Source organism: Pelobates fuscus, chromosome 10 (assembly GCF_036172605.1).
Source record: "Pelobates fuscus isolate aPelFus1 chromosome 10, aPelFus1.pri, whole genome shotgun sequence".
NCBI lineage: Eukaryota > Metazoa > Chordata > Amphibia > Anura > Pelobatidae > Pelobates > Pelobates fuscus.
In genome coordinates this window covers 129,519,592-129,546,322 of record NC_086326.1, presented here as the reverse complement: position 1 = coordinate 129,546,322, position 26,731 = coordinate 129,519,592, and the positions used below count along the sequence as shown (strand labels likewise).

At 44.1% G+C, this 26,731-nt stretch overlaps 1 protein-coding gene across 1 annotated transcript in view; it reads right to left on the bottom strand.

The window, feature by feature from the left end:
- LOC134575848 (prosaposin-like) overlaps positions 1-10,841 on the bottom strand; it is a 29,542-nt gene extending 18,701 nt beyond the window's left edge. The window contains exons 1-3 of the mRNA XM_063435283.1: positions 10,765-10,841; positions 485-618; positions 138-212 (exon numbers count right to left, since the gene is read on the bottom strand). Of these exons, the coding sequence (XP_063291353.1) occupies positions 138-212; positions 485-618; positions 10,765-10,804 (249 nt within the window). The 5' untranslated portion in view covers positions 10,805-10,841. The remainder of the gene's footprint in view (positions 1-137; positions 213-484; positions 619-10,764) is intronic.
- Positions 10,842-26,731: the final 15,890 nt, after the last annotated feature.

The following is a 26,731-nucleotide window of genomic DNA, read 5'->3' as shown; positions in this document are numbered from 1 at the left end:
CGCATAAACAAAGTAGTAAAAGATTACTCTATACCAATAGTGTATTGTTTTGTAATATTTAGAAACATTACTGCATACAAATATATTCTAGTTGCACTACTTAAAGGATTGAGTTATAAAATAGACAGAAGCTATACCTGTGTACCGTTCTCCTTCAAGAAGTTCACCACTACGGTCAATATCTCTTTGCACACATCACACTCAACAGATTTCTACAAAACAAAACCCAGGTGTTAAAGAATAAAAAAAAAATTAAAAATTAAATTAAAAAAAAAAAAAAGTTGTCAGAATCAGTTTAACCCCTTAAGGAACAAACTTCTGGAATAAAATGTAATCATGACATGTCACACATGTCATGTGTCCTTAAGGGGTTAAGGGCAAACTTCTGGAATAAAAGGGAATCATGACATGTCACGTGTCCTTAAGGGGTTAACGAACGCACAATCACTTTGTCCCACAAATATAAAGCAAGTTTCACACTTACCACTGTGGGTTTGTTCCAGACATTCTGCTGGCAGTGCTTAACCGCGCCACACTGAGATGCAGTTTGGACATTCACACACCAGACTACCGGGCCACCGGCACATTGCTCTTTCCCCAACAAGGGAGATGCAGAGACTGGAGGAGAGGAAGACAAAAACATGAATCAATAACGATCTAAATATTGGACAGGACGGAGGCAATTGTACATGTTCTGATCAAAACAAAATCTTTTAATTGGTTCTAAATGTCTGTTTAACTGTAAGTTCATCTCTTTCATATTGGGTGCACCCACACTTATCAATCATTTTGTTCAGGAGAAACGGGGCTTTCATTTCACATCAAATATTTATATATGAAACAATTTTATTGGAATAAAAACTGAAAGTGAGAAATTAAATGATATTTCTTAGTTCTGCGTGGCATTTGAAATGTGAATGTCAATACAGTTAGCTCTCACTGCAATAAAAGACATATTGTGTTCAGCGATGTCTCACGAGTAAAACATGTACAGGTTTCATGTTATTTTGGCAAGACTTGCCATTTCTGTTTTTACACATTAAAATTTGCCAGATTGGTTATGTTGCCTTTGAGACGGTATGTCAGGCCAGGAATGAGAATTACCCCCATCATGGAATATCATTTGAAAAATTAGACAACCCAGGGTATTCAAAGTGTGGTATATGTCCTTTCTTTAAGTTAACGTTCATATTTGTTTTCTGCATTTTTTTTTATAACACAAAAACTGCACTTTCACTGATGATATTGCCGTGATACATTGTAGAACACTTCTTTGTGTTCAGCGAAGTCTGTCGAGTAAAACATCCTACATGTATAGGTAAAGTTACAGGGTTAAATATAGGACTTCTAAATTAAGTTATCTTTACTTTGTCTCTGTTGTCAGGCAGGCAGAGTACACAAAAAGATGAACACATTTTTTACACTTTCCATTTTGATACATATATTTTGTGTTTATTTTATACACACACTTTCATTCTAAGCACACAACCGCCCCCCACCACAATATACACACACACACACACACACACACACACGTTTTAGTTTGCAACATTAGAAGGACTGCCTGACAGCCCAGGGAGTCCCCCCGCAGGTACAGCCTTTGCAATCAGAGTAATCACATGGTTTGCCAGGGCCTGAGGGACCGGACATGCTGCAAAGCTGCCTGGACTTCTGCAGGTACATGAAGTTAAAATAAGAAGCATCCATTGACACACTGAAAAGTGAAGAATGAGTTTCATATTGTGATTCTGGATTATTGTCGTTTCAAAACGCCAAGAGAAAGAGTGGAATACAATCAGAATTGTGTCTAAAAGATCCAACACTGGTGATTCTTTAAACTGATAAGGAAAGAATGTTTAGTAAGTACATGTGTATTCAGCATGTTCCAATGTAAGAACACTTGACTCAAGGACTAGTCAAGTTAAACACTGATATGCAAACAGTCAAGAGCCATTCATTCATTTCAACACGTGTAAAGATTTAGTTATGTGGAGTCTGTGAAACAAACCATATTCAGAATATAAACTCTAGTGTAGATGCATGTGTTTATTTCAGGAGAACCATACAGAAAAGGGAAGAAAAAAAAATCTTAAAATAAAAAAAAATTGTGAGTGCCAAATGCACAAACAGGACTGGAGGCCATCCCATTTAAACTGGTGTTGCACGGACAAGGTTAACAGCACAGAACTTTTAATGTAAAACCAAAGTGCGATTCCAATTCTGCTATTTTAATCCAAGGCATCTTTGAAAGTGGGACAGTCATTGCATCACTGGATTGGCCATTGTAATAAAAAGGGTAATGTTGGGCACTTAACCATCAGTAGGTCAAGGTTTAGTGGGTCTGTTTGACTTGTGACTGCTAGCAAGTCATGCACTGATGACTATTCAATGCCAGCATTCCTGAGACGGGAAGGAATAAAAACCACCAACAAAATGACAATTGTTTAGTTTTCACAGCTGAAAAATACCACAAACTATTGCTCAAACACATGTACGGTCAGGTGATCACAATACGAGTCATTTCTAATCCCGCTCAGGTCTTAAAATAGTTATTGCTCACGTGTGCCATTGCAGAGTGAACCTATACCATTGCACATCAGACTGATCTCACCCATAAGAGCAAGCAGTCCAGAACCCGAAATGCCAGCAGGTTCTCTCCACACGATAGATACAGCAAGCTCTGACTATCGTTTCGCCTCAACTGCCAACAGCCCTTTCTCCTACAGTTAAACATATAGAAGTCTGAGACGTGACGTAAACTGAGGCCATGCTTACATTACAGTTAAACTGTTCTAAATTAAACACTATTTATACTGGGAAGACCCGCAGACTTACGATTTTTGCATTCCCAAGCTCGTGGGGTCTTATATATGTTTTAGGTTGTTTATAAACAGTCACGGTTTAATGCAATGAGCTTTGTTTACTAAGAAGAAAAACTAAAGTGATCTACATACCATGCAAGGTCACCAAAGATCTTTGCACGGTGTAATCATGCTTTGGATCTTCATGTGATCTAGCATTGTGTAATCGTTACTTTGAACACACAGTGAGTGAGTCTGCATAATAACTGGCCTGCAGAAAGGATACTAACTGGCAATCTATTCCTTTGTGGGGAGCTAGGCTGTTCGTGTAAAAAGCTGTCTTTATGGCCAAAAGTTAGCTAGAATGAATAGATATTAGATTATTGCCCCACCGCCAGCAACGCTGGGAGAGGAGAGAACATTAAAGCACTGATAATTTAACATTTACAGTCAAATTAACAGCTCAATCCGAACTGGCAAATAACAGTTGAGCCCCGACATGCATGTCACCAGTCAGACAGCTCATCAACGGGGAAAATCAGGGTAACTTAGTACGCTAAAGAATACTCAAAGACAGTTTAGTCAATAGTGCCCTATTGCACACCGAGTAACGTAAACGGTCACCTAAAGCTTGGAATCGCCAGAAGCAATTTATTCCTGGCTAATCATGGCAGCATCACTTATGGGTAGCTCCTCCCTTAGCAGTCACAGGACAGGAATTAATTAGATTAATTAGACTGACCGGTATAAAGAGTCCCTCCTACCCTTACACCTCAGTCTTTTTTCCTGTCCTTAGCAAGTTCTACAGGACTTTTTACAATTTTTTTTTATGGCCACCTTCCTGCGTTTGTCGTGGGTTCGTTCCAAATGAAGTTCAGCCTGTCTTCATTTGAAGGCCCCAGTAAACAGCCTGAGCAGGACCAACTGGGTCAGGTTCAGTGTGAGTACTGAACTGCTGCGTGGGATTTGGTGTTCTGAGGGAAACACGGCTACAGGTAATCTGAGACTATGGGGTTGGTCCTCCTTAACCCCTTAAGGACCAAACTTCTGGAATAAAAGGGAATCATGACATGTCACACATGTCATGTGTCCTTAAGGGGTTAAAAATTCCCCTTGTTGTTTGTCTTGCCCCTAGCAACTGGGGTCTAAAAATTCCCTCCCCTAGCATTGGTGGCAGTGTTTGGGATCCATACTATGGGGGTCCTCCTGTGGGGGGACCCTGTTTACTTACTGGTGTGCTTCATGGGCTAATTGGGCAGAGGTTCCATACGATGATATTTGTAGGGCAGCCACCTGTCTTCCCCAATGACATTCTTGAAACACTACAAGTTGGATGTGGATACTCCTTCCACTTCCTTTGGGAAGGGGGTCCTATCTACGGTTTCCTTATCCCGTTGATATTAAATTTCTTTGCGGCATTGAGACTGTTTAGTGTCTTTTCTCGAGTGTTATATTCCCACCCTATAATTAAGTGAGCTTGGGTATTACCCATAAGTGATGCTGCCATGATTAGCCAGGAATAGAGAAAATTTATGACAAACTTACCGTAATTTTCATTTCCTAGCTATTTCTCATGGCAGCATCAGGGTTCCCACCTATTTCCTTATTTTTTTCAGCTTTTTTTTTTCAGCTTTAATTGGACTGAGGTGTAAGGGGAGGAGGGACTCTTTATACCTATCAGTCTAATTAATTAATCTAATTAATTCCTGTCCTGTGACAGCTAAGGGAGGAGCTACCCATAAGTGATGCTGCCATGAGAAATAGCCAGGAAAAGAAAATTACGGTAAGTTTGTCATAAATTTTCTCTATTGCCACACACTTAATTTTATTCTTTTCTTTATGTTGCAACATTCTTTTTGCACTAATAGAGTTTTTGGGTCACTTATTTATTAGACTTTAGTAAAATAATAAATACCTTTTACCCATTATAATCCACCAATTAGTCTGGACCAGGCTGTTTTTTGTTTCAAGTTCATTCAAGTATAAACGTATGCATGTATATTATTCCTCTAGAACTCACTCCCAGATATTTGCATCCATTTCCTCCTTTATGTTTACACAGTTAAAACCTTACCAGCAGGTTGGAGGAGTCATATGTGAAAGGGACACTATAGTCACCTGAACAACTACAACTTAAAATATTTGTTCAGGTATGATCTATAGCTCCCTGCAGGCAATCTAATGTAAACACTGTATTTTCAGAGAAAATACAGTGTTTACATTGATTGATAGGAATACCTCCAGTGGCCGTCACTCAGACGACCACCAGAGGGACTTCCTATCATGCAGGGCCCACTGTGTGCGCGCCTTCTCTCTCCAGCCTGTCAGCAGAGGAGGGGGGCGGGCAAAGACCGCAAGCTGAGCTGTCAGTCAGCTCAGCTTGCGACCGCGCGGTAGTGCGCTCAGGACTTCAGAGGGCAGCATGAATGCCGCCCTCTTAAGTATGTGCACATGTGCGGCGAAGCCGCGCATGCGCACAAGGGAGCAATGACGCTTCCAAATGGAAGCGTCTGATTGCTCCCTGCTTGCGCCCGCCTATTTCGTCATTTTGACATAATAGGGGGCGCGGCTTCATGAGGCTCCCGGCGCTGGAACCAGGTGAGTAAAAGACTCTGCCTGGAGAGCCCCTTTAAGATTCCTCTGTCACCTTTTGCACTAGAAGGGTTTCTTTACTATAACTTTAGCCTGTCCAATGAGAGCAGCTTGCCTTTAAATTCAGACATGTCTAGTCAAGAATGTGCTATAGTCACAGCTTGGCCATTTCATTTTTTCCCCCAAGCCATTTTCACATTAAAGGGACACTCCAGGCACCCAGACCACTTCGGCTCATTGGAGTGGTCTGGGTGCCAACTCCCACTACCCTTAACCCTGCAAGTGTAATTATTGCAGTTTTTTTTAAACTGCAATAATTACCTTGCAGGGTTAAGTCCTCCCCTAGTGGCTGTCTATTAGACAGCCACTAGAGGACACTTCCTGCTTCATAGCACAGGTTTTCTGTGCTAGAGCGTCGCTGGACGTCCTCACGCTGTGTGAGGACCTCCAGCGTCGCTCTATTCCCCATAGGGAAGCATTGAATTCATTTTCAATGCTTTCCTATGGGGTGCGCTAATGCGCATGCGCGGCATTGCCGCGCATGCGCATTAGGTCTCCTCGGCCGGCGGGCGAGATCAGTCTCGCCCACCGGCCGACGTAAGCAGAAGGAGGAGCGGCGGGGGAGGAGGAAGCAGCGACGTGGGACCTGTCGCTGCCCCTGGTAAGTCACTGAAGGGGTTTTCACCCCTTCAGCAACTGGGGATTGGGGGGTGGGAGGGAGAGGGACCCTCCAGTGCCAGGAAAACGGATTGTTTTCCTGGCACTGGAGTTTCCCTTTAAAGGGACACTCTAGGCACCTAGACCACTTCAGCCTATTGAAGTGGTCTGGGTGCCATCTCCCATCACCCTTTACCCTGCAAGTTTTAATTATGGCAGTTTTCATAAACTGCGATAATTACCTTGCAGGGTTAAGTCTCCTCTAGTGGCAGTATACCAGACAGCCACTAGAGGGACTTTCAGCTTCTTAGAAGACTTTTGGCTGACTAAATGATGCGGAACGTCCTCATGCAATGCATGAGAATCTCCAGCGTCGCCGGAATCCCCATAGGAAAGCATAATTATAATGCGTGCGCAAGCATTAGGTCTCCCCCGCAAGGAGCCTGACCCAGCACCGAGGGATATCAGCGCTGGATTTAGGCAAGTGACTGAAGTGGTTTTAACCACTTTAGCGATGCAGGATGGGGGGCACTCCAGGATTCTACAGTGCCAAGAAAAACTGGTTTGTTTTCCTGGCACTAAAGAATCCCTTTAAAAACACACTGATTTTATGTATGAATGAAGACTTGTCAGCACTGGTCAATACACATATTATCCCTTGATCAGCAGGATATGCACAGCACTACCACCAAGATCATGTAGGTTCGCCAGTGTTCTGTCTAATTGACAGGACGTTCGTGAATACGAACAGGAAGCATCGCAAGATCATGGATCAAAGGTGAGAATTGAGGGAAAATTGCTTTGATCACCGGAAACGAAGCACACTTTGCTCCTCCGCTGGTCAGGCGTAGGAAACCTCCATAAGACAAAGTAGTCCCTACTTTGTCTTATGTTTTAAAGACAACTAGAGCAGACAGGAAAAATAAATAAATGAAGAACAGATCCTGACAGAGGGAGAGAAGAGAAATCGATTGGGGAAAGGCAAGTTTGGCATGACAGTGCCGCTTTAAGGTTAGTTGAAGTACTTGCAGCTGTACCATGCATTAACAAGTGCTTATTATTTCTGTCTGCATGTCCATCATTGGTATGTAGTAGAGAAACCAATCGGAATAATTCAGCCACTTCCTGGTAAAAGTAATAGTCTGGGAACGTCCTTGGGTTATTCAGAGACAAAAAAAAACAAAAACAAAAAAACACACCTGTTCAACCCAGAGGGCTCAAGTAAAAACCAGGAGTGTTACAATCTTATGGATCACGCTTGCGAGTTAACAATCATGCTTTTCTACACTTCAACAAAGTGCATATGAAGACACAAACGGATCAGGAGACATACTTTCGATATTGTGTGCAGTATACTATACAAGGAGTAATGCAGAGTACTTTAAATAATCACTTATATGTAAACTCTGAAACATAGGTATGGACTTTAGGAAAAGCATTACGCATACATAACCCAATAGATCACAAGACAAACTAGGTAAACAGCTTCAGAGTACCTGATTATTGACATTTGCTGCAACATTCCTAGAGCTATAGATAGACACATACGATATACTCTAGGTCACCAGACAGGAGATCGTTACAAATAGAGTAACTAAGGCACATTACGACAAACTGTGTTTCACATAAAGTTATAATAAAGATTGCCTAAAAATGTAGGTAAATATAATGTAAACTAACAATCATGCAAGAGGACAACCACAATAACTGGAGTGTCAAAGGGCACAGAACAATGCAGTTAGAGAAACCGCAATGTTTCCCTTGTACATGTTTTGGCTACCAAACAGATGCACTTTCCAATTGAAGACCTACATTTCCCAAAAGGTCTTAACATTAGCATCATCAATCAGAGCATCAGGACATGAACACGTCCATGTCATCAAACTGGTGTACCATTGAGATTGCCATAAACGGCCAATGCTTCACCAAATATAACTAAAAGTAGGGAGCACAACTTTCATGGGGAGACTGACATTTTCTTGCACTTTCACTATCCAACCATCCTCCATTTTTAAAGTGTGGGCCATGAACCTAAAAGACAGAAAGGAATACCCAAAAGACTAAAACACACACACACACACACACACACACACACACACACACACACACACACACACACACACACACACACACACACACACACACACACACACACACACACACACACACACACACACACACACACACACACACACACACGTCCCTTTAAATCTCTCAGGCACTAACCAAGTTATTGCCAATAATAAAACTGCCAATGTAGCTCAGCTCTGCCCATTTTACCAGTGAGAATATTGGAATTTAGAATCAGAACGCCTACACGTTATGTTACAGAGGAAGTGATCACACACACACGGTAACCATCACCACTGCCAGAAGGAAGTGATCACACACACACGGTAACCATCACCACTGCCAGAAGGAAGTGATCACACACACGGTAACCATCACCACTGCCAGAAGGAAGTGATCACACACACACGGTAACCATCACCACTGCCAGAAGGAAGTGATCACACACACACGGTAACCATCACCACTGCCAGAAGGAAGTGATCACACACACACGGTAACCATCACCACTGCCAGAAGGAAGTGATCACACACGGTAACCATCACCACTGCCAGAAGGAAGTGATCACACACACACGGTAACCATCACCACTGCCAGAAGGAAGTGATCACACACACGTTAACCATCACCACTGCCAGAAGGAAGTGATCACACACACGTTAACCATCACCACTGCCAGAAGGAAGTGATCACACACACGTTAACCATCACCACTGCCAGAAGGAAGTGATCACACACACGGTAACCATCACCACTGCCAGAAGGAAGTGATCACACACACACACACACGGTAACCATCACCACTGCCAGAAGGAAGTGATCACACACACACACACGGTAACCATCACCACTGCCAGAAGGAAGTGATCACACACACACACACACGGTAACCATCACCACTGCCAGAAGGAAGTGATCACACACACACACACGGTAATCATCACCACTGCCAGAAGGAAGTGATCACACACACGGTAACCATCACCACTGCCAGAGGAAGTGATCACACAGGGCAACCATCACCACTGCCAGAGGGAGTGATCACACACACGGTAACCATCACCATTGCCAGAGGGAGTGATCACACACACGGTAACCATCACCACTGCCAGAGGAAGTGATCACACACACGGTAACCATCACCACTGCCAGAGGAAGTGATCACACACACGGTAACCATCACCACTGCCAGAGGAAGTGATCACACACACGGTAACCATCACCACTGCCAGAGGAAGTGATCACACACACGGTAACCATCACCACTGCCAGAGGAAGTGATCACACACACGGTAACCATCACCACTGCCAGAGGAAGTGATCACACACACGGTAACCATCACCACTGCCAGAGGAAGTGATCACACACACGGTAACCATCACCACTGCCAGAGGAAGTGATCACACACACACGGTAACCATCACCACTGCCAGAGGAAGTGATCACACACACACGGTAACCATCACCACTGCCAGAGGAAGTGATCACACACACACGGTAACCATCACCACTGCCAGAGGAAGTGATCACACACACACGGTAACCATCACCACTGCCAGAGGAAGTGATCACACACACACGGTAACCATCACCACTGCCAGAGGAAGTGATCACACACACACGGTAACCATCACCACTGCCAGAGGAAGTGATCACACACACACGGTAACCATCACCACTGCCAGAGGGAGTGATCACACACACACGGTAACCATCACCACTGCCAGAGGAAGTGATCACACACACACGGTAACCATCACCACTGCCAGAGGGAGTGATCACACACACGGTAACCATCACCACTGCCAGAGGGAGTGATCACACACACGGTAACCATCACCACTGCCAGAGGGAGTGATCACACACACGGTAACCATCACCACTGCCAGAGGGAGTGATCACACACACGGTAACCATCACCACTGCCAGAGGGAGTGATCACACACACGGTAACCATCACCACTGCCAGAGGGAGTGATCACACACACGGTAACCATCACCACTGCCAGAGGGAGTGATCACACACACGGTAACCATCACCACTGCCAGAGGGAGTGATCACACACACGGTAACCATCACCACTGCCAGAGGGAGTGATCACACACACGGTAACCATCACCACTGCCAGAGGGAGTGATCACACACACTGTAACCATCACCACTGCCAGAGGGAGTGATCACACACACTGTAACCATCACCACTGCCAGAGGGAGTGATCTCACACACACACACGGTAACCATCACCACTGCCAGAGGGAGTGATCACACACACGGTAACCATCACCACTGCCAGAGGGAGTGATCACACACACACGGTAACCATCACCACTGCCAAAGGGAGTGATCACACACACACTGTAACCATCACCACTGCCAGAGGGAGTGATCACACAGGGTAACCATCACCACTGCAAGCAGGCAGGATGACAGGCTTTGTGCTGAGCACCCCTTTACCAGCCTGGTGACAGAGTAAGACTAATCACACTAGCTATAATATTATTATTATTATGGGTTACGTTCCCATGGAGACAGGCTCCGTTACCCCCAGGTATGACATATAAGAAAGCCCTTTATTACGTCACACGGCCCCCGTGACATCACGGACTCCATACGCAGAGCGGACAGGATGGTGATTGTTACCTGAGACCAGCAGACATAGCAGGGCAGCACACAGCTTCATGGCGTCGCAGAGTATGAGCGGTCACCTGACCGGCCCCGGTTATAATACAGAGAGAGACCACGCCCATCGGCGGTCACATGACCCTGAGTCAGCACGGCTGGGGGTGCAGTCACATGGCGGTGGGGGAATGCGGATATATAATCACACCCCGGGGGGTTGGGGGGGGGGGGGCTTATTTACTAACCGACACGCCGGTAATGCGGAAATCCCCTCCGTCACCGCTAAACCGCCCGGTATGGGGTGATTTACTAAACACCGCAACAGGAGTGCGCGATGTTCTGGGGGCCAGGCTGGGGGTGCGGCTCTCGGACATCTCCCGGTGATGTCAGATTATGTTATTTAGGACAATAATATCCGGAGTGCAGCAGCTTTCTATATCGGCTATTAGACTCTCTATATTGGTAATAACACATTATATTGCTGTATTCAGACTCTCTGTATTCAGTGACCCCCAGGGTTATTCTCTGTGAGCTGCACTGAGTCACTAAAACAATAAATTCAGAGTAGCCAAAACTGTGAAAAATCTCCATTAGCCAATCTCAAGTTTGCCGCTCCCTGGCGTACGGCCAACTGTTCACAGTTTAGCGAATAAGACTGGTAAAACCACATATTGAATATTATGTGCAATTTTGAGCACCTGTTCTAAAGAAGGATATCACGGCACTAGAAAAAGTGCAGAGGCGGGCTACAAAATTAATAAAAGGAATGGAACATATCAGCTATGAAGAAAGGTTAACAAATTTAAATCTCTTTAGTTTAGAAAAACATTGCCTGAGAGGGGATATGATAACATTATACAAATATATTCGGGGCCAATACAAACCATTGTGTGGAAATCTATTCACAAACCAGACTTACATAGGACACGAAGCCATGCGTTTAGACTGGAAGAAAGAAGATTTCGTCTAAGGCAAAGGAAAGGATTTTTTACTGTAAGAACAATAAGGATGTGGAATTCTCTGCCTGAAGAAGTGGTGTTATCAGAGTCCATGCAGATGTTCAAACAGCTACTAGATGCATACTTGCAAAAACAGAATATTCAACAATATAATCTTTCAATGCAGGGTAATAACTGCTTGATCCAAGGATAAATATGACTGCCATTCTGGGGTCAAGAAGCTTGTTGCAAAATTGGAAGTGCTTCAAACTGGGGGTTTTTGCCTTCTTTTGGATCAACAGCAAAAAACAAATGTGAGGAAGGCTGAACTTGATGGATGCAAGTTTCTTTTCAGCTATGCAACTATGTATGTGTTAGTGTCAAATTTATTGATATGCTGAAAGACAAGTCTTCGGCTCACATTAAAGGGACACTGTAGTTGTTATGGTTGCAGGAGTGCTCTGGTGCACTCACTAAGCGTCACTGTTTAAAGAGTCACTTAGTCTTAAGGCACCCAGACCCCTTCAGCTCATTGAAGTGCTCTGGGTGCAATGTCTTAAGCCCCTTAACCCTGCAATCGTAATTATTGCAATTTTTGATAAAGTGAGCACTATAGGGTAGGAAAACAACTTTGTTTTCCTGGCAATATAGTATCCCTTAAAGGACCACTCTAGGCACCCAGACCACTTCAGCTTAATGAAGTGGTCTGGGTGCCAGGTCCAGCTAGCTTTTACCCTTTTTTTTATAAACATAGCAGTTTCAGAGAAACTGCTATGTTTATTCTGAGGGTTAAGCCAGCCTCCAGAGCCTCTAGTGGCTGTCTCACTGACAGCCGCTAGAGGCGCTTGCGTGCTTCTCACTGTGAAAATCACAGTGAGAGCACGCAAGCGTCCATAGGAAAGCATTATGAATGCTTTCCTATGCGACCGGCTGAATGCGAGCGCGGCTCCTGCCGCGCATGCGCATTCAGCCGATGACGTCGCGAGGAAGAAGAGGAGGAGGAGTAGAGCTCCCCGCCCGGCGCTGGAGAAAGAGGTAAGTTTAACCCCTTCCTCCCCCCAGAGCCCGGCGGGAGGGGGGCCCTGAGGGTGGGGGCACCCTCAGGGCACTCTAGTGCCAGGAAAACGAGTATGTTTTCCTGGCACTAGAGTGGTCCTTTAAAGAGAGGTTTGACAATTTACGAGGATCCTGGCAGGAGTTCCGTCCACTAAGCTGAGCCAAACAGGGCGTAGCTAACTAGCTGAGTGCACTTTTGTCAGTTGACGCTCTCAGCCAGTGAGCCAGCCCGGCACAACAAAGGTTAGATCAGTTGTGCTAATGGAAAATCTAGGGGACATAGGCAAGTTCTTCTTAAATACTGACTTTTTACTCTGCAAATGTGTCAGGGCACTCCTGGCTCCATAACCGTTACAGTAGGCTATACTGGTTATGATGTGCAGAGTGTTTCTTTAATTATGTGTTATCTCTCCCACTAAAGCTTTAGCATTTAATACAATGAGTAAAGGTGCACTATCAGAGTCCTTGTACTTTATTATGCATACACTCAATCATACATCTTATTAAGAATTAAGTTTTTGGGTTATTTTAATTCCTTTGTAATACATTGTTTACTGATTTTAAATGTGTAGTTTACCTTTACGGATATTATTGTCCTCACAATTTTGCCATTTTCCATTTTTTATTATTTTGACCATTAGATCCCTCAAGGTCCAAAACCAGAGTGATTTATTTTTGATCATTAGTTTTACATGTATGTTAATGGTTTATACCTAATACTCCTAACTGGAGGGAGGGAATTGAATATCCTCAAAAACTAGCCTTTAGCAATTGATGACCAAAGGCTACAGAGCTACACTGTTTGCTTTAGATCAGCTAATTAGAAAGGCCCAGGTCTGATTTTATCCTCACAAGACTGAAACTCCTTAACAGATCTGTACTTTACAATAATTGTAATTAAAACAAGACTGTAGATCATGGGTCGTCAACCTGGTCCCTACCGCCCACTAGTGGGCGTTTCAGGATTCCAGGTGGGCGGTAGGGATTTTCAATTTTTTTTTTTATAAATTGGGCAGGCGGGCGGGCGCGAGCCGGCGGTACCACTGTGACTGGGTACCGCCATCACCACTTGCGGCCCCGGCGGCAAACCGCCGGGGCCGCATATGGAGGGGTCCATCGGATGGACCATGCTGTCAGGGCCACCCGATGGATGTGGATTGTGAGGGGGCCCGGTCAGCGCTGGGCGCTTTAACAGCGCGACCGGGCCCCCTGTGATGACATCAAATCTGCTGGGAGGAAGTGATTCCCCGGTCACTCCTCCCAGCATACAGAGAGCCGCGCGGGAGGAAGGAGGAGGAGGGAGTCAGAGTGGGAACTCTGACTCCCATGCACCTGAGCCACCACTGGACCCCAGGGAAAGTCACCCTCCTGCACCTTAAAGGTAGGAAACAGGAGGGTGACTTAAATATAATGTATGTTTGTTTGTGTATGTGTCTTTGTATGTATGTCTTGTGTGTGTCTGTATGTATGTCTTGTGTGTGTCTTATGTGTGTATGTCTGTATACATGTGTCTTGTCTTTGTATGTATGTCTTATGTGTGTGTATGTCTGTATATATGTGTGTCTTGTCTTTGTATGTATGTCTTGTGTGTGTCTTATGTATGTGTCTTGTGTGTATGTCTGTATACATGTGTCTTGTGTTTGTATGTATGTCTTGTGTGTGTGTGTCTGTATGTGTGTCTTATGTATGTGTCTTGTGTGTGTGTGTATGTCTGTATATATGTGTGTCTTGTCTTTGTATGTATGTCCTGTGTGTGTCTTATGTATGTGTCTTGTGTGTGTGTGTGTATGTCTGTATACATGTGTCTTGTCTTTGTATGTATCTTGTGTGTGTGTTTGTATGTATGTTTTGTGTGTGTGTGTGTCTTTGTATGTATGTCTTGTGTGTGTGTCTTTGTATGTATGTCTTGTGTGTGTGTGTGTCTTTGTATGTATGTCGTGTGTGTGTGTGTCTTTGTATGTATGTCTTGTGTGTGTGTGTGTCTTTGTATGTATGTCTTGTGTGTGTGTGTCTTTGTATGTATGTCTTGTGTGTGTGTGTGTCTTTGTATGTATGTCTTGTGTGTTTGTGTGTCTTTGTATGTATGTCTTTGTGTGTGTGTGTCTTTGTATGTATGTCTTTGTATGTGTCGTGTGTATGTGTCTGTCTGTATATATGGTGTATGTATGTGTCGTGTGTGTGTCTGTCTGTATATATGTGTGTATGTATGTGTGTCTGTTTCTTGTGTCTGTCTGTATATGTATGTGTCTTTGTATGTATGTCTTTGTGTGTGTGTGTGTGCCTGTCTGTCTGTATGTCTGTATGTGTGTCTGTATGTATGTATGTATGTGTGCCAGTCTGTTATAGTGGGATACCTAGCTCAGCCTTCCTACTGGGCATTGCTATAAGGAAGGTTAAAAAAAGGGGGGAAAAAGGTGGGGAGGGGAATTGAGGAGGGAGAAGAGGGGAGCTGACGCACAGATGAGAAATCATATTATGCGCAAACAGAGAAGTCGTCTGAATATCACCGAAAGAGGAGACCTTCGTTTGTTCCTTACAACCTCAAGGATCTCATTAATCACTAGTAAAGGTAATTTCAATTTACTTTATTGTTTTCTCATTAAACTTTTTATAAAGTTAAAAACATTATAAACATGCATTAATTGCACATAAAAAGATAAATGTACGTACATTTTTTTTTTTTTAAAACACCCTCCTTTCGAAAAAAATATTCCGCACTTGCGCGAAAACTGGTGGGCGGGCGGTAAGGAAATTTTTTCAACCAAAAAGATGCATTAGTGGGCGGTAGTTAGAAAAAGGTTGACTACCACTGCTGTAGATTGTGTCATTATGAAGGGGAAATAGAAAATACATTAGATATGAGGAGTGTGATTATAATATTTTGTCAATGCAAAACAAAGCTTAAAGGAACCCTCCAAACACCATAGTGCTTATGGTGCCTGGAGTTCCCTGGCACCCCATTCTAAATAGTTCAACTGTTTGAGTAGTGTACTTCTTAAAGGGAAACAGACCCGTTTGCCTGGCACTAGAGAATCTTGGAGTGCCTCAATCCCTCCCGTTCCCCATCCGACATCGCTGAAGGGGTTAAAAACGGCGGCGCTGGATGTCCTCATGCATAGTGTGATGACGTCCAATGTCGTTTAGAAAATCCAAAAGTCGTCTAAGAAGCCGGAAGTCCCTATAGTGGCTCTCTGCTAGACAGCCACTAGAGGAGGACTAACCCTGCAAGGTAATTATTGCAGTTTATAAAAACTGCAATAATTACACTTGCAGGGTTAAGGGTGATGGGAGTTGGCACCCAGACCACTTTAATGAGCTGAAGTGGTCTGGGTGCCTACAGTGTCCCTTTAAAGGAAAACTCCAGTGCCAGGAAAACAATCCGTTTTCCTGGCACTGGAGGTTCCCTCTCCCTCCCACCCCCCAATCCCCAGTTGCTGTAGGGGTGAAAACCCCTTCAGTCACTTACCTGAGGCAGCGACGATGTCCCTCGTCGCTGCCTCCTTCTCTGCGCCACTCCTCCTACTGTCTCCGTCAGCTGGTGGGCGAGAATGATCCCGCCCACCGGCCGAGGAGACCTAATGCGCATGCGCGGCATTGCCACGCATGCGCATTAGCGCTCCCCATAGGAAAGCATTGAAAAAGATTTTCAATGCTTTCCTATGAGGAAATGAGCGACGCTGGAGGTCTTCACACAGCGTGAGGATGTCCAGCGATGCTCTAGCACAGATAATCTGTGCTATGAGTCAGGAAGTGACCTCTAGTGGCTGTCTAGTAGACAGCCACTAGAGGTGGAGTTAACCCTGCAAGGTAATTATTGCAGTTTATAAAAAACTGCAATAATTACACTTGCAGGGTTAAGAGTAGTGGGAGTTGGCACCCAGACCACTCCAATGGGCAGACGTGGTCTGGGTGCCTGGAGAGTCTCTTTAACTGGGAACCACTAGGCTCTGTTTCCCACCTCTGCTGCTAACATCGGATAATCGGTTAGCTCTCCTGAGTAGGCTTAGCTCATTGGCTAAGTGAGTCAGTGATTGCATAATGGACGATGTGTCTTGTATCCACAAACCACATAAGGGCAGTCACAGAGCTATGCTAAAGTACATCTTGAAACAGAGCTCTGATGCGGGGGAGGGGAGGCTCAGTAATTCTTTTGTTAGGTATCTCATATTTGACTTCACATCCCACCAACAATCTGGCAATGCCAGCTGGCATGGTGCCTAAGCGATCAGATGCCTAGTGCAGCATGGGGAGGGTTTATTGCCATTCTCCGTCACTTCTGAAGAGTCCAGAAATAGCTTGGTCTCACTTTGATTAGCAAGACTTGTTTTCTTAAATGCAATTTAACCCCTTAAGGACCAAACTTCTGGAATAAAAGGGAATCATGACATGTCACACATGTCATGTGTCCTTAAGGGGTTAAATTGCCAATGCACAGATTACGCAATCATCCAGTGTAATAGTAGAATTAGGTAAAAGGGTCATTCTAACCATCATAACTTTGCATAGAGTAGCACAGATTACAGTGTTTTGTAAAACCAGCTTGTCAGATATGTTATTAAGGAACACAGATGTACAATAGAAATTTTGCTCAACTTTTGTGGCAGGACTTTGCCATATGCCCAACATTAACTGAGCTCTCTCTACCTAGTCTTCTCTAAACCCATCTACTGATCAGTTCTACTCATCTTGAATAATAATCAAATATGGCCGGCCCCGGGCATAGTTGCCAACATTTGTAAAACAAATACCCAGAGACACTGTGGCAACTTCTCACACAGATGTAAACGATACACACAGACTATGACTACAGACTATGCACAATAAAACACACATCACAAATGCAGACACGGACACACACGCACGCCGCGACAAATACACACAGATACACACAGTGACACACACAACAACACAGACACACACAGATACATACAGTGACACACTGACATACACAGATACACAAAGTGACACACACAGGTTCACTCACAGATACATACAGTGACACACACACACAAACACAGATAAATAAAGGAAACACATATTTCTAGCCAAATTCATGGGTCTGTCCCAGCAAATTCAGGACCATTGGCTACTATGTGGCTTACTATAGCGACAATAGTGTTAGGAGCCTACTGGTGCAGTCCCTCTGTTTTTTGTAAAAAAAAAAAAAGAGGATTCCCAGGCACCCTAAGTACACATCTCAACTGTAGAAATTACAGTGAGGAAGCTATATATTTCCATTATCTATTCAAATATTTGTAAGACACTAGAAGCATAAAGCAGCCTAAAAAAAAAACTAATTAAAAAGTGCCCCACCTCTTCCCCCCCAGCAAAATGGCAAACTATGGTGTACTGTACACTTAATATGCTCACATAAATGTAGAATAAAACGTGTTTTTTGGTGTAAATTGTTGTTCAGTGATATATAAAAATAATTTATAAAAAAAAATCTAAATTTACCCAAATTTAACCTTCCATATTTTTGATTCACAATTTACAAAAATATTAGTGAGGTAAAAATGTTCCTTGCAATATCAGAGAGCGTCTGAAATATCTGCAAAGAAGCAGAAATACTATTAGTATTACATAAAGTGTGACAAAAACAAATTTAAAAGAAACACTTTCAATGCCCTGATTGCAAGTGGCTTCTGAAGAATCTGTTGGAATGGGTAGCAGCTTCCTAAAAGTGTAGTAGAAAGTAAGAAATAATGTCCCTGGGAGAGTAAAAGGCCACAATAAAAGTAAGTACAGTTACACCAAGCACCTGTGCAATACAAGGCGGTCTGTAATGTGTTTTTACATTACTTCATCCCTCCTTATCCATCTCTGGCTGCTAGAATGTAAGGATTAATTCCGACCAACAAAAAGCTGCTGTAGAGTGTTGGCAAAGAGTCACACAGAGAAATGGGGTATTTGGATACCAACGTAACAAATTGGTCAACTGGGAATATGAAATGGGCAGTGGGTAAGGGAACCTAAATCATGGAATGAAAATGTGGGTAATAGACGTAGCAGTGCACTAATATACAGGTCAGAATGAGGGAGAGAGGGTAAAAGACAGAGGGATTGTGGGCAGGGGCTGAAGTACCTACCTAGAAGTTCCTCTGGCAGGTTAGTCTCTTCCAGGGCAGCATGCTTTTTTACAGCAGAACAGGTGGTACTCTCTGCAGCAGCCATCCTGTAAGTGTTAATACTATGCAGACTATGTAAGGGAGTCTGTGATAGGCTGAGTATGTAGTGACTAGTCTTGATACCGGAGAAACTGACGGAAGCCAAGCACAGAGAGATGGACACAGGTTTCTTCAGGAAGGAAGAGATTCTTTATTGGATCACCGATCGGGACTCAGAGGGACTAGCGTCACCAAAATACAGCAAGTTCTGAGCCCCGGACAATAGTGCAGGCTCCTTATATAGGCACATAACTCCTCCCATATTAAGCTCCACCCGCACATTCTCTTAACCAATCAACACAAATGAGAATTAACTTCCTGTTTGACCGCATGGCTTGTCCAGCACAATGGAGGAGGGGAATACTACATCCTGTATTCTTGCACATGCTCCGTACACTACTGATCGTATCTTGCCTCGTGCAACCAACTGATCGATACGTCAGCATATGCACGTACACATGCCACGTGGTAATCTCGGCCTACTAAATTTATTTTTACCGAGATTCCACCACATTCCCCCCTTTGATGCCTCTTGATATTTCACAATTACTTGAGGCATCACTTAACCTTGGTTTGCATACACCGCAAGTTACCTTGAACCAGACCAGACTTATCTTATGATGTGAATCTTCAACACTCATCTTCCTGCATTGGTTCTCCCTGATCTAGAGCCTTATACTTATAAACCGCCATTATCTGTGCAGCAGCCTTCCTCTCTGCTATATTTTCTATCAGGCTTTGCACAGACCTAACTACTAAGGGTATAAGACACGGCAGGAGTAGACACAACATTAAAATCAGTAGGACTCCACCTACCACTGCCTTAAGCCCTCCAAACCACTCATACCAGCTACCAAACCAACTACTTGGATTGTACCCTTTCCATACCTGAGTAGGCACATGCGCTAGTTTAACCATATGGCTAGTAAGCTCAGCTATTGCTTGCCCTTCGTCATCTATTTGAAGACAGCAATTGCTCAGGTTAAACTTCCCACATACACCTCCCTCTACTGCCAAAAGGTAATCCAAGGCTAATCTATTTTGGTAGACTGCTGTCCTCATCCTGGTGTTATGCTTCGCTAGAAGATTGAGCGCTTGTGATGTCTCGTTGGTGATAATCTCAACCACCGCCTGTAATCTTATAATTTGGTTGAGCATATAAATAGGGGTTCTGTAACCAAAGGTACCATCCTCAGCCCACGTGGCTGGCCCATAATAATCTATGATACGCTGGGGAGGCCATTCATCATCTTCCCAGGCGCCTATCTCTATGGGTCCCCTTTTCTTCCTATGATTCACATCATACACTTTAACACCTAAAGTCTCACCTGTTTCAATCGGTAACAAGAAGAAGGATGGTTTGAGCATACCCAACACACATGCCCCTTCCCAGTCCTGTGGCAACTCCGAATAGGCTTTCTTACCACAGATCCAGTACAAATTTGCTGGGGCTCTCCAGGTAGATGTGATGGATAAATCAAACCACACATCCTTTAAATTGGCGTATCTAGAAAACGGGTTAGATGGTTCTGAGACATTTGAAGCCGACCACCAAGTTGTATTCTTTGTATTATCATCATAAGCTTTTTGCCCTAGACAAGTTAATTCTCCTACAGAAGTGTTATACATTATTCCTTTCCTTGCTATGCAAACATAACCTATGATGGAGGTCTTTAATCTCCACTCAGATTTACCTCTAACACTCATATGATAATCGGCTTGTGTAGATATTAGTTGGTCAACTGCCTCAGAACCGGACATTACCTCCTTTGCTTCCCAAGGCCATTGGTCTCCCATGTTAGTACCTCCACACACATAGCAGTTGGTAACATTAAGACTACCGGCAATACTTTCAGCTAAATCAATGAACAGGTTTTTAGCATTATGGGGGATCTTATTATCTATACTCATCTCTTCATAAAAGGAATGGTATACTTGATGAGTTTGGGAGGATACCGTATCAGTCTCTATCCCTATAAACAATACTGTCCCAGGATCTAAGCCCGTCCCATATATTTGAAACCCAAATAAATTGCCATATTTGTCTAAGAACTTATCGGGGTTATTTATAAGTATATGGATGGGATTACATTCCATAGACTTACAATATGGGCTAGTCGGCAACTTAGTCACTATCATGTCTTTGTCTACTGTCTGTCCCCAAGTCGCCCACCCCACACAAGACCAATATGGGCAAAAGTTATAGTCTTTATTTGGGCATCTAGGACTCACATATTTATTTTTACTACTGGGACAAATATATTTATCATTAGACCCATACGTCCTCTCCCATCTAAGATCCCCACATACATTCCACGGCTTTCTACCACTTGATATCGCCTTACACGCATCAAATAGCAGAACACCCGAAGAATGTACGGATTCTAACACCGTCTTATTAATTAGGGTCCCCTGAGGATCTCCATTCCTGAGAGTCAACCAAATTGTACGGGGTTGATACTCCGGACGGAAGCACTTAGGTTCTCCTACTCCTAAATGGCACACACTATAATCTATATTTAGGTATCTACATCTCGATACATCTCCTTTACACTCGTATTGTGAGTGCCAAATTAGGGTTTGGGAAATATGGTTACCTGTTCTCGTAGTCTTAATGCATACCTCACAGCTAGGAGTGTCGGTACCTCTACCTTCCTGAATATAAAAACACACATAAATAAACACTATCAAAAACACATCTTTCGCCGTCATCCTCAGTCTTCGTCCGTGCGAAGGCACCTCAGCTTCCAGGATGTGAGGGCTGCAGGGAATGGAGTTCTGCTCGTCTTCACAGGAGTCCCTTCGAGACTTTTCCTGGCTTATAAACTATACGTCGGTGGGCGGACAGGCTTTATTATGGCCTTCTCACTCACGCACCAAATCCCAAAAATAATAAAATTTGTAATCCACAATAGTTCCTCGTTACTCCGACTGAGTAGTGCGTTTTAACCGGATCTTGCAGGGATTCTCTGGATCTGCTGTAACTTGCCAAGAGTCGACTGCTGCTGGTTTAACCCTGGAGTGATGTATCCACGGAGTCACTTCGGCTACTTTTATCGCTGTAGGGGTAGACAAAAGAACAACATAAGGACCTCTCCACTTGGGCCCTAACGGTACATTATTCCACTCTTTAATCCATACTTGATCTCCTGGATGATAACTATGAACAGGGGGATAAATATTCACAGGTAATCTATCTTGTACCCATTTCTGTACCTCCTCCATAGTCTTACCCAACTCTACAACCTGCTGCCGGGTAATTCCTTCTCCCAACTGACTCAAATCCCCCCTTAAGTTACCAAGTACGGGAGGTGGTCGCCCATACATGATTTCAAAAGGAGAGAGGCCCATCCTTCTGGTAGGGGTACTGCGGATTCGCAATAGAGCTATGGGTAAGAGAACGTTCCACTTAAGTTGGGTTTCCTGACACATTTTAGCCAACTGGTTCTTAATAGTTCTATTCATTCTCTCTACCTTGCCAGAGCTCTGGGGTCTATATGCAGTATGAAGCCTCCACTTTATACCAAGCATATGAGTCAGTTGTTGTAGGCACTGATGAACAAAAGCTGGACCATTGTCCGATCCTATAGAACAGGGTAGTCCATATCGGGGTATTATTTCTCGTAGCAGGAATCTCACAACTTCTCCTGCTTTCTCTGTACGAGTAGGACATGCTTCTACCCAGCCTGAATAGGTGCACACAATTACCAGCAGGTAACGATGTCCACCCGATTTAGGCATCACTGTAAAGTCAATTTGTAAATCGGACATGGGGAGTCCCCCCATAAACTGGACTCCTGGTGGCTTTACTGGTCCTTGTCTTGCATTATTTTTAGCACACGTTACACATCTTCGTACAATGGCCTGAGTCAAGTTGGACAATCTTGGTATGTAGAAATGTTTTCTGAGAGATTCTTCTGTGCTGTCTCTCCCAGAATGTGTCCCGTTGTGATAATTTTGGACAATTTCTACCGCTAGTGATGCTGGTATGACTATTCTTCCATCTTCTAGCTGATACCACTTGTTCTCCAAATACTTTCCTGGTTCAGTCTTTAACCACTCCTCTTCTTGAGCTGTATAAACTGGAGTCCATTGGGACAGTGGAGTTGGTATAAGAGCAGCTATATGCCCCACATACTCCTGTCTTCCTGATTCAGCAGCACGCTTGGCTGCACTATCTGCCATCCGATTTCCCTTGGTTACATCACCATCTCCTCTCAGATGCGCTCGACAATGTATGATACCGACTTCTTTCGGCTCCCACACTGCTTCCAATAGTTGTAGGATTTCAGCTGCGTATTTGATTTCTTTGCCTTCTGAATTCAGTAGTCCTCTTTCTTTATACAAAGCTCCGTGGGCATGAGTGGTTAAAAACGCATATTTGGAGTCCGTGTAGATGTTCACTCTTAAACCTTCAGCCAATTGTAACGCTCGTGTCAGTGCTATCAATTCTGCCTTTTGTGCTGATGTTCCTTTCGCCAGTGGCCGAGCTTCTATCACCTTGTCTATTGTTGTTACTGCATATCCTGCATAGCGGATCCCTTCTTTCACATAACTACTGCCGTCGGTATAATATTGAACATCAGGGTTCTGGATGGGAAAATCACGAAGATCTGGTCTACTTGAGAATACTTCATCCATTACTTCCAAACAATCATGTTGACTTTCAGTAGGTTGTGGCAAAAGGGTAGCTGGATTTAAGGTGTTTACAGTCTCTAAATGCACTCTGGGGTTTTCACACAACATTGCTTGATACTTGGTCATACGGCTGTTACTAAACCAATGATTTCCTTTGTAATCCAACAACGTCTGTACTGCATGTGGGACTCGTACATAAAGTTCTTGACCCAGAGTGAGTTTATCGGCTTCAGCTACTAGCAGGGCGGCTGCAGCTACGGCTCTTAGACAAGGTGGAAGTCCGCTGGCCACTGCATCCAATTGCTTAGACATGTAGGCAACAGGTCTTTGCCATGATCCCAAGTACTGTGTCAATACTCCCACAGCCATTCTTCTTTGCTCATGTACATACAGGTAGAATGGTCGTGTGTGATCAGGTAGACCTAATGCTGGGGCACTCATCAAAGCCTTCTTCACATCTTCAAATGCCGTTTGTTGTTCTTGAGTCCATAAGAAGGGGTCATGCTCTGTACCTTTGATAGCTGCATACAGAGGTTTTGCCAGTATCGCGTAGCTGGGAATCCATATCCTACAGAAGCCTGCTGCCCCCAAGAATTCTCGCACTTGTCTTCTATTCTTGGGTATTGGTATTTGGCAGACAGCTTCTTTTCTCTCTGGCCCCATAATTCTTTGACCTTCAGAGATATGGAATCCCAGATATTTGACAGTTGGCAAACACAACTGAGCCTTCTTTCTAGACACCTTGTATCCTGCCTTCCAGAGAATGTGTAGTAGATCGTGCGTTGCTTGCTGACAGATTTCTTTTGTAACTGCTGCTATCAACAAGTCATCTACATATTGTAACAATACACACTCTCCTGGGATGGACTCGAAATCCAGTAGATCTTGACTTAGGGCTGAACCAAATAGGGTAGGTGAATTTTTAAACCCTTGGGGCAGTCTTGTCCAAGTCATTTGGCGTTTTGAGCCCGTTACAGCATTCTCCCATTGGAAAGCGAAAATACATTGACTTTCTGCGGCAATTCGGAGGCAAAAGAAGGCATCTTTGAGGTCTAAGACTGTAAAGTAGGTAGCCCCGCCCGGAATTAAAGCAAGCAGGTTATATGGATTGGGTACAACTGGATGTATACTAACAACCGCATCATTGACTGCTCTCAAGTCCTGCACAGGTCGATACTCATCTGTACCGGGCTTTTGAACAGGCAGCAATGGGGTGTTCCAGGGGGAAGTACAGAATTTTAGGATACCATACCGTATGAACTTATCCAGATAGGATTGGATGTTCTTCTTAGCCTTCTGCGGGATGTGGTATTGTCTTAGGCTCACTGGATAAACCCCAAGTTTTAGTTCAATTTTTATAGGTGGAATATTGCGGGCCAGTCCTGGTGGGTTGTTCTCTGCCCAAACTCCTGGTATGTTAAATAATGTCTCATCACTCCTAGGGTTTTGGCTAGTCAACGCTGTATAAAGTCGCCACTCTTCTTCCTTTGGTACGGATAATGTCATGATACCTGAAGGTCCATTAAACTTTAAAGATGTTGTTCCATTTGGTAGGAACGTAATCTGCGCTTGTAACTTAGATAGCATATCACGTCCCAGCAATTGGACTGGACATTCAGGCATATAAAGGAATTGATGTTTTACTACGTGGCCTCCCAATGTACAGAGTCGACTTTTAAGAACCGGTTTTTCAGCACTTCTTCCAGTTGCTCCTATCACAGTAATAGTCCTTCCAGATGGAGGAGCAACTAGATTAGTCACCACTGAATGTTCAGCACCAGTGTCGATCATGAACGCACTCCTTTTTCCCCCTATTGATACATCGACCATAGGCTCCGCTCGACCAAGGGGGATGGAGCCCGGTCGGTATCAATAGTCCTCCATGACCGTGTCAGCCAATCCTACAAAGTCCCTACCTTCTCTATCGCGGGACCTTTGCGCTGCTGGAATATACCTGTCTTCCCTAACACTTCCTCTGTTCCCATTACTCCCTCTATTACCATTATTCCCTCCGGGGCCTCCTCTACCTCTCGCTCTGCCTCTAAAGTTTCCGTAGCCTGCCCTGGGTAGGTCTCTCTCGTACTGCTCTCTTTGCGGACATTCGTTCCTCCAATGCCCTTCTTCCTTGCAATACGCGCATTGATTCCTACTCAAAGGCTCCCTATTCCATCTACTATCGCCTCTATCTGGGCCCCGTCTATCTACGCCTGCGATCGCTACCGCTAGCATATCAGCCTTTTTACGCATCTTGCGCTCTTCCTCTTTCTTACTTTCTGTTTCCCTATTCATATAAACCTTATTCGCTACCTCCATTAGTTGGGTGATTGACATACCTGCAAACCCTTCTAACTTTTGTAGCTTGCGCTTAATATCTCCGTAAGCTTGGCTGACAAAGGCGGAGTTCACCATTCGGGAATTATCTGCGTCTTCCGGATTAAAGGGGGTATACAAGCGGTATGCCTCCAATAATCGGTCATAAAAGACACTGGGCGCTTCATCGCTTTTCTGAATCACCTCAACTGTCTTCGACATGTTAATAGCTTTCTTTCCTCCTGCTTTCATGCCAGCAATTATAGCGTCTCTATAGGCTCTGAGTTGAACCATATCAGCACCATTTACATTCCAATCGGGATCGGTGTTGGGATAATGTGTTGCGGCCCATGCTGATGGATTGGCTTGGTTTAAAGTACGGGCTTTATCCTCTAGTGCTTTAATGGCCGCTTGATTAATTCTTGTCCTTTCCTCATTGTTGAATAAAGTCATTAATAACTGCTGGCAATCAGCCCATGTCGGGTTATGTGTCTGTACTATTGAGGTGAACAGATCAGTCATAGCTTGTGGTTTCTCAGTATACGAGGAATTGTGGGTCTTCCAATTTAAGAGATCGGTTGTCGTGAATGGGACATATACAAAGACTGGGTCAGCATGTGCCATTTGACCTGCGGCATCGATATAGGCTGGCCCAGGATTCAGACGAAGAGGCATCTGATAGTGTTTTAATTGTTGGGCACCGGTCAACTGTCGGGTCTGTATGGGGCTACGTGGAGGGGCGTCAGTCATAGGTTCCAGTCGGGGAGAAATAGGGTATGGGGATGTGGGAGCTTGGTTTTGGGAAAAGGTTGTAAAATAAATACTTCGAGCCGAGCTAGATGAAGCTTGACCGGAAGTCTGAAGTGGCGCCAAATCAGG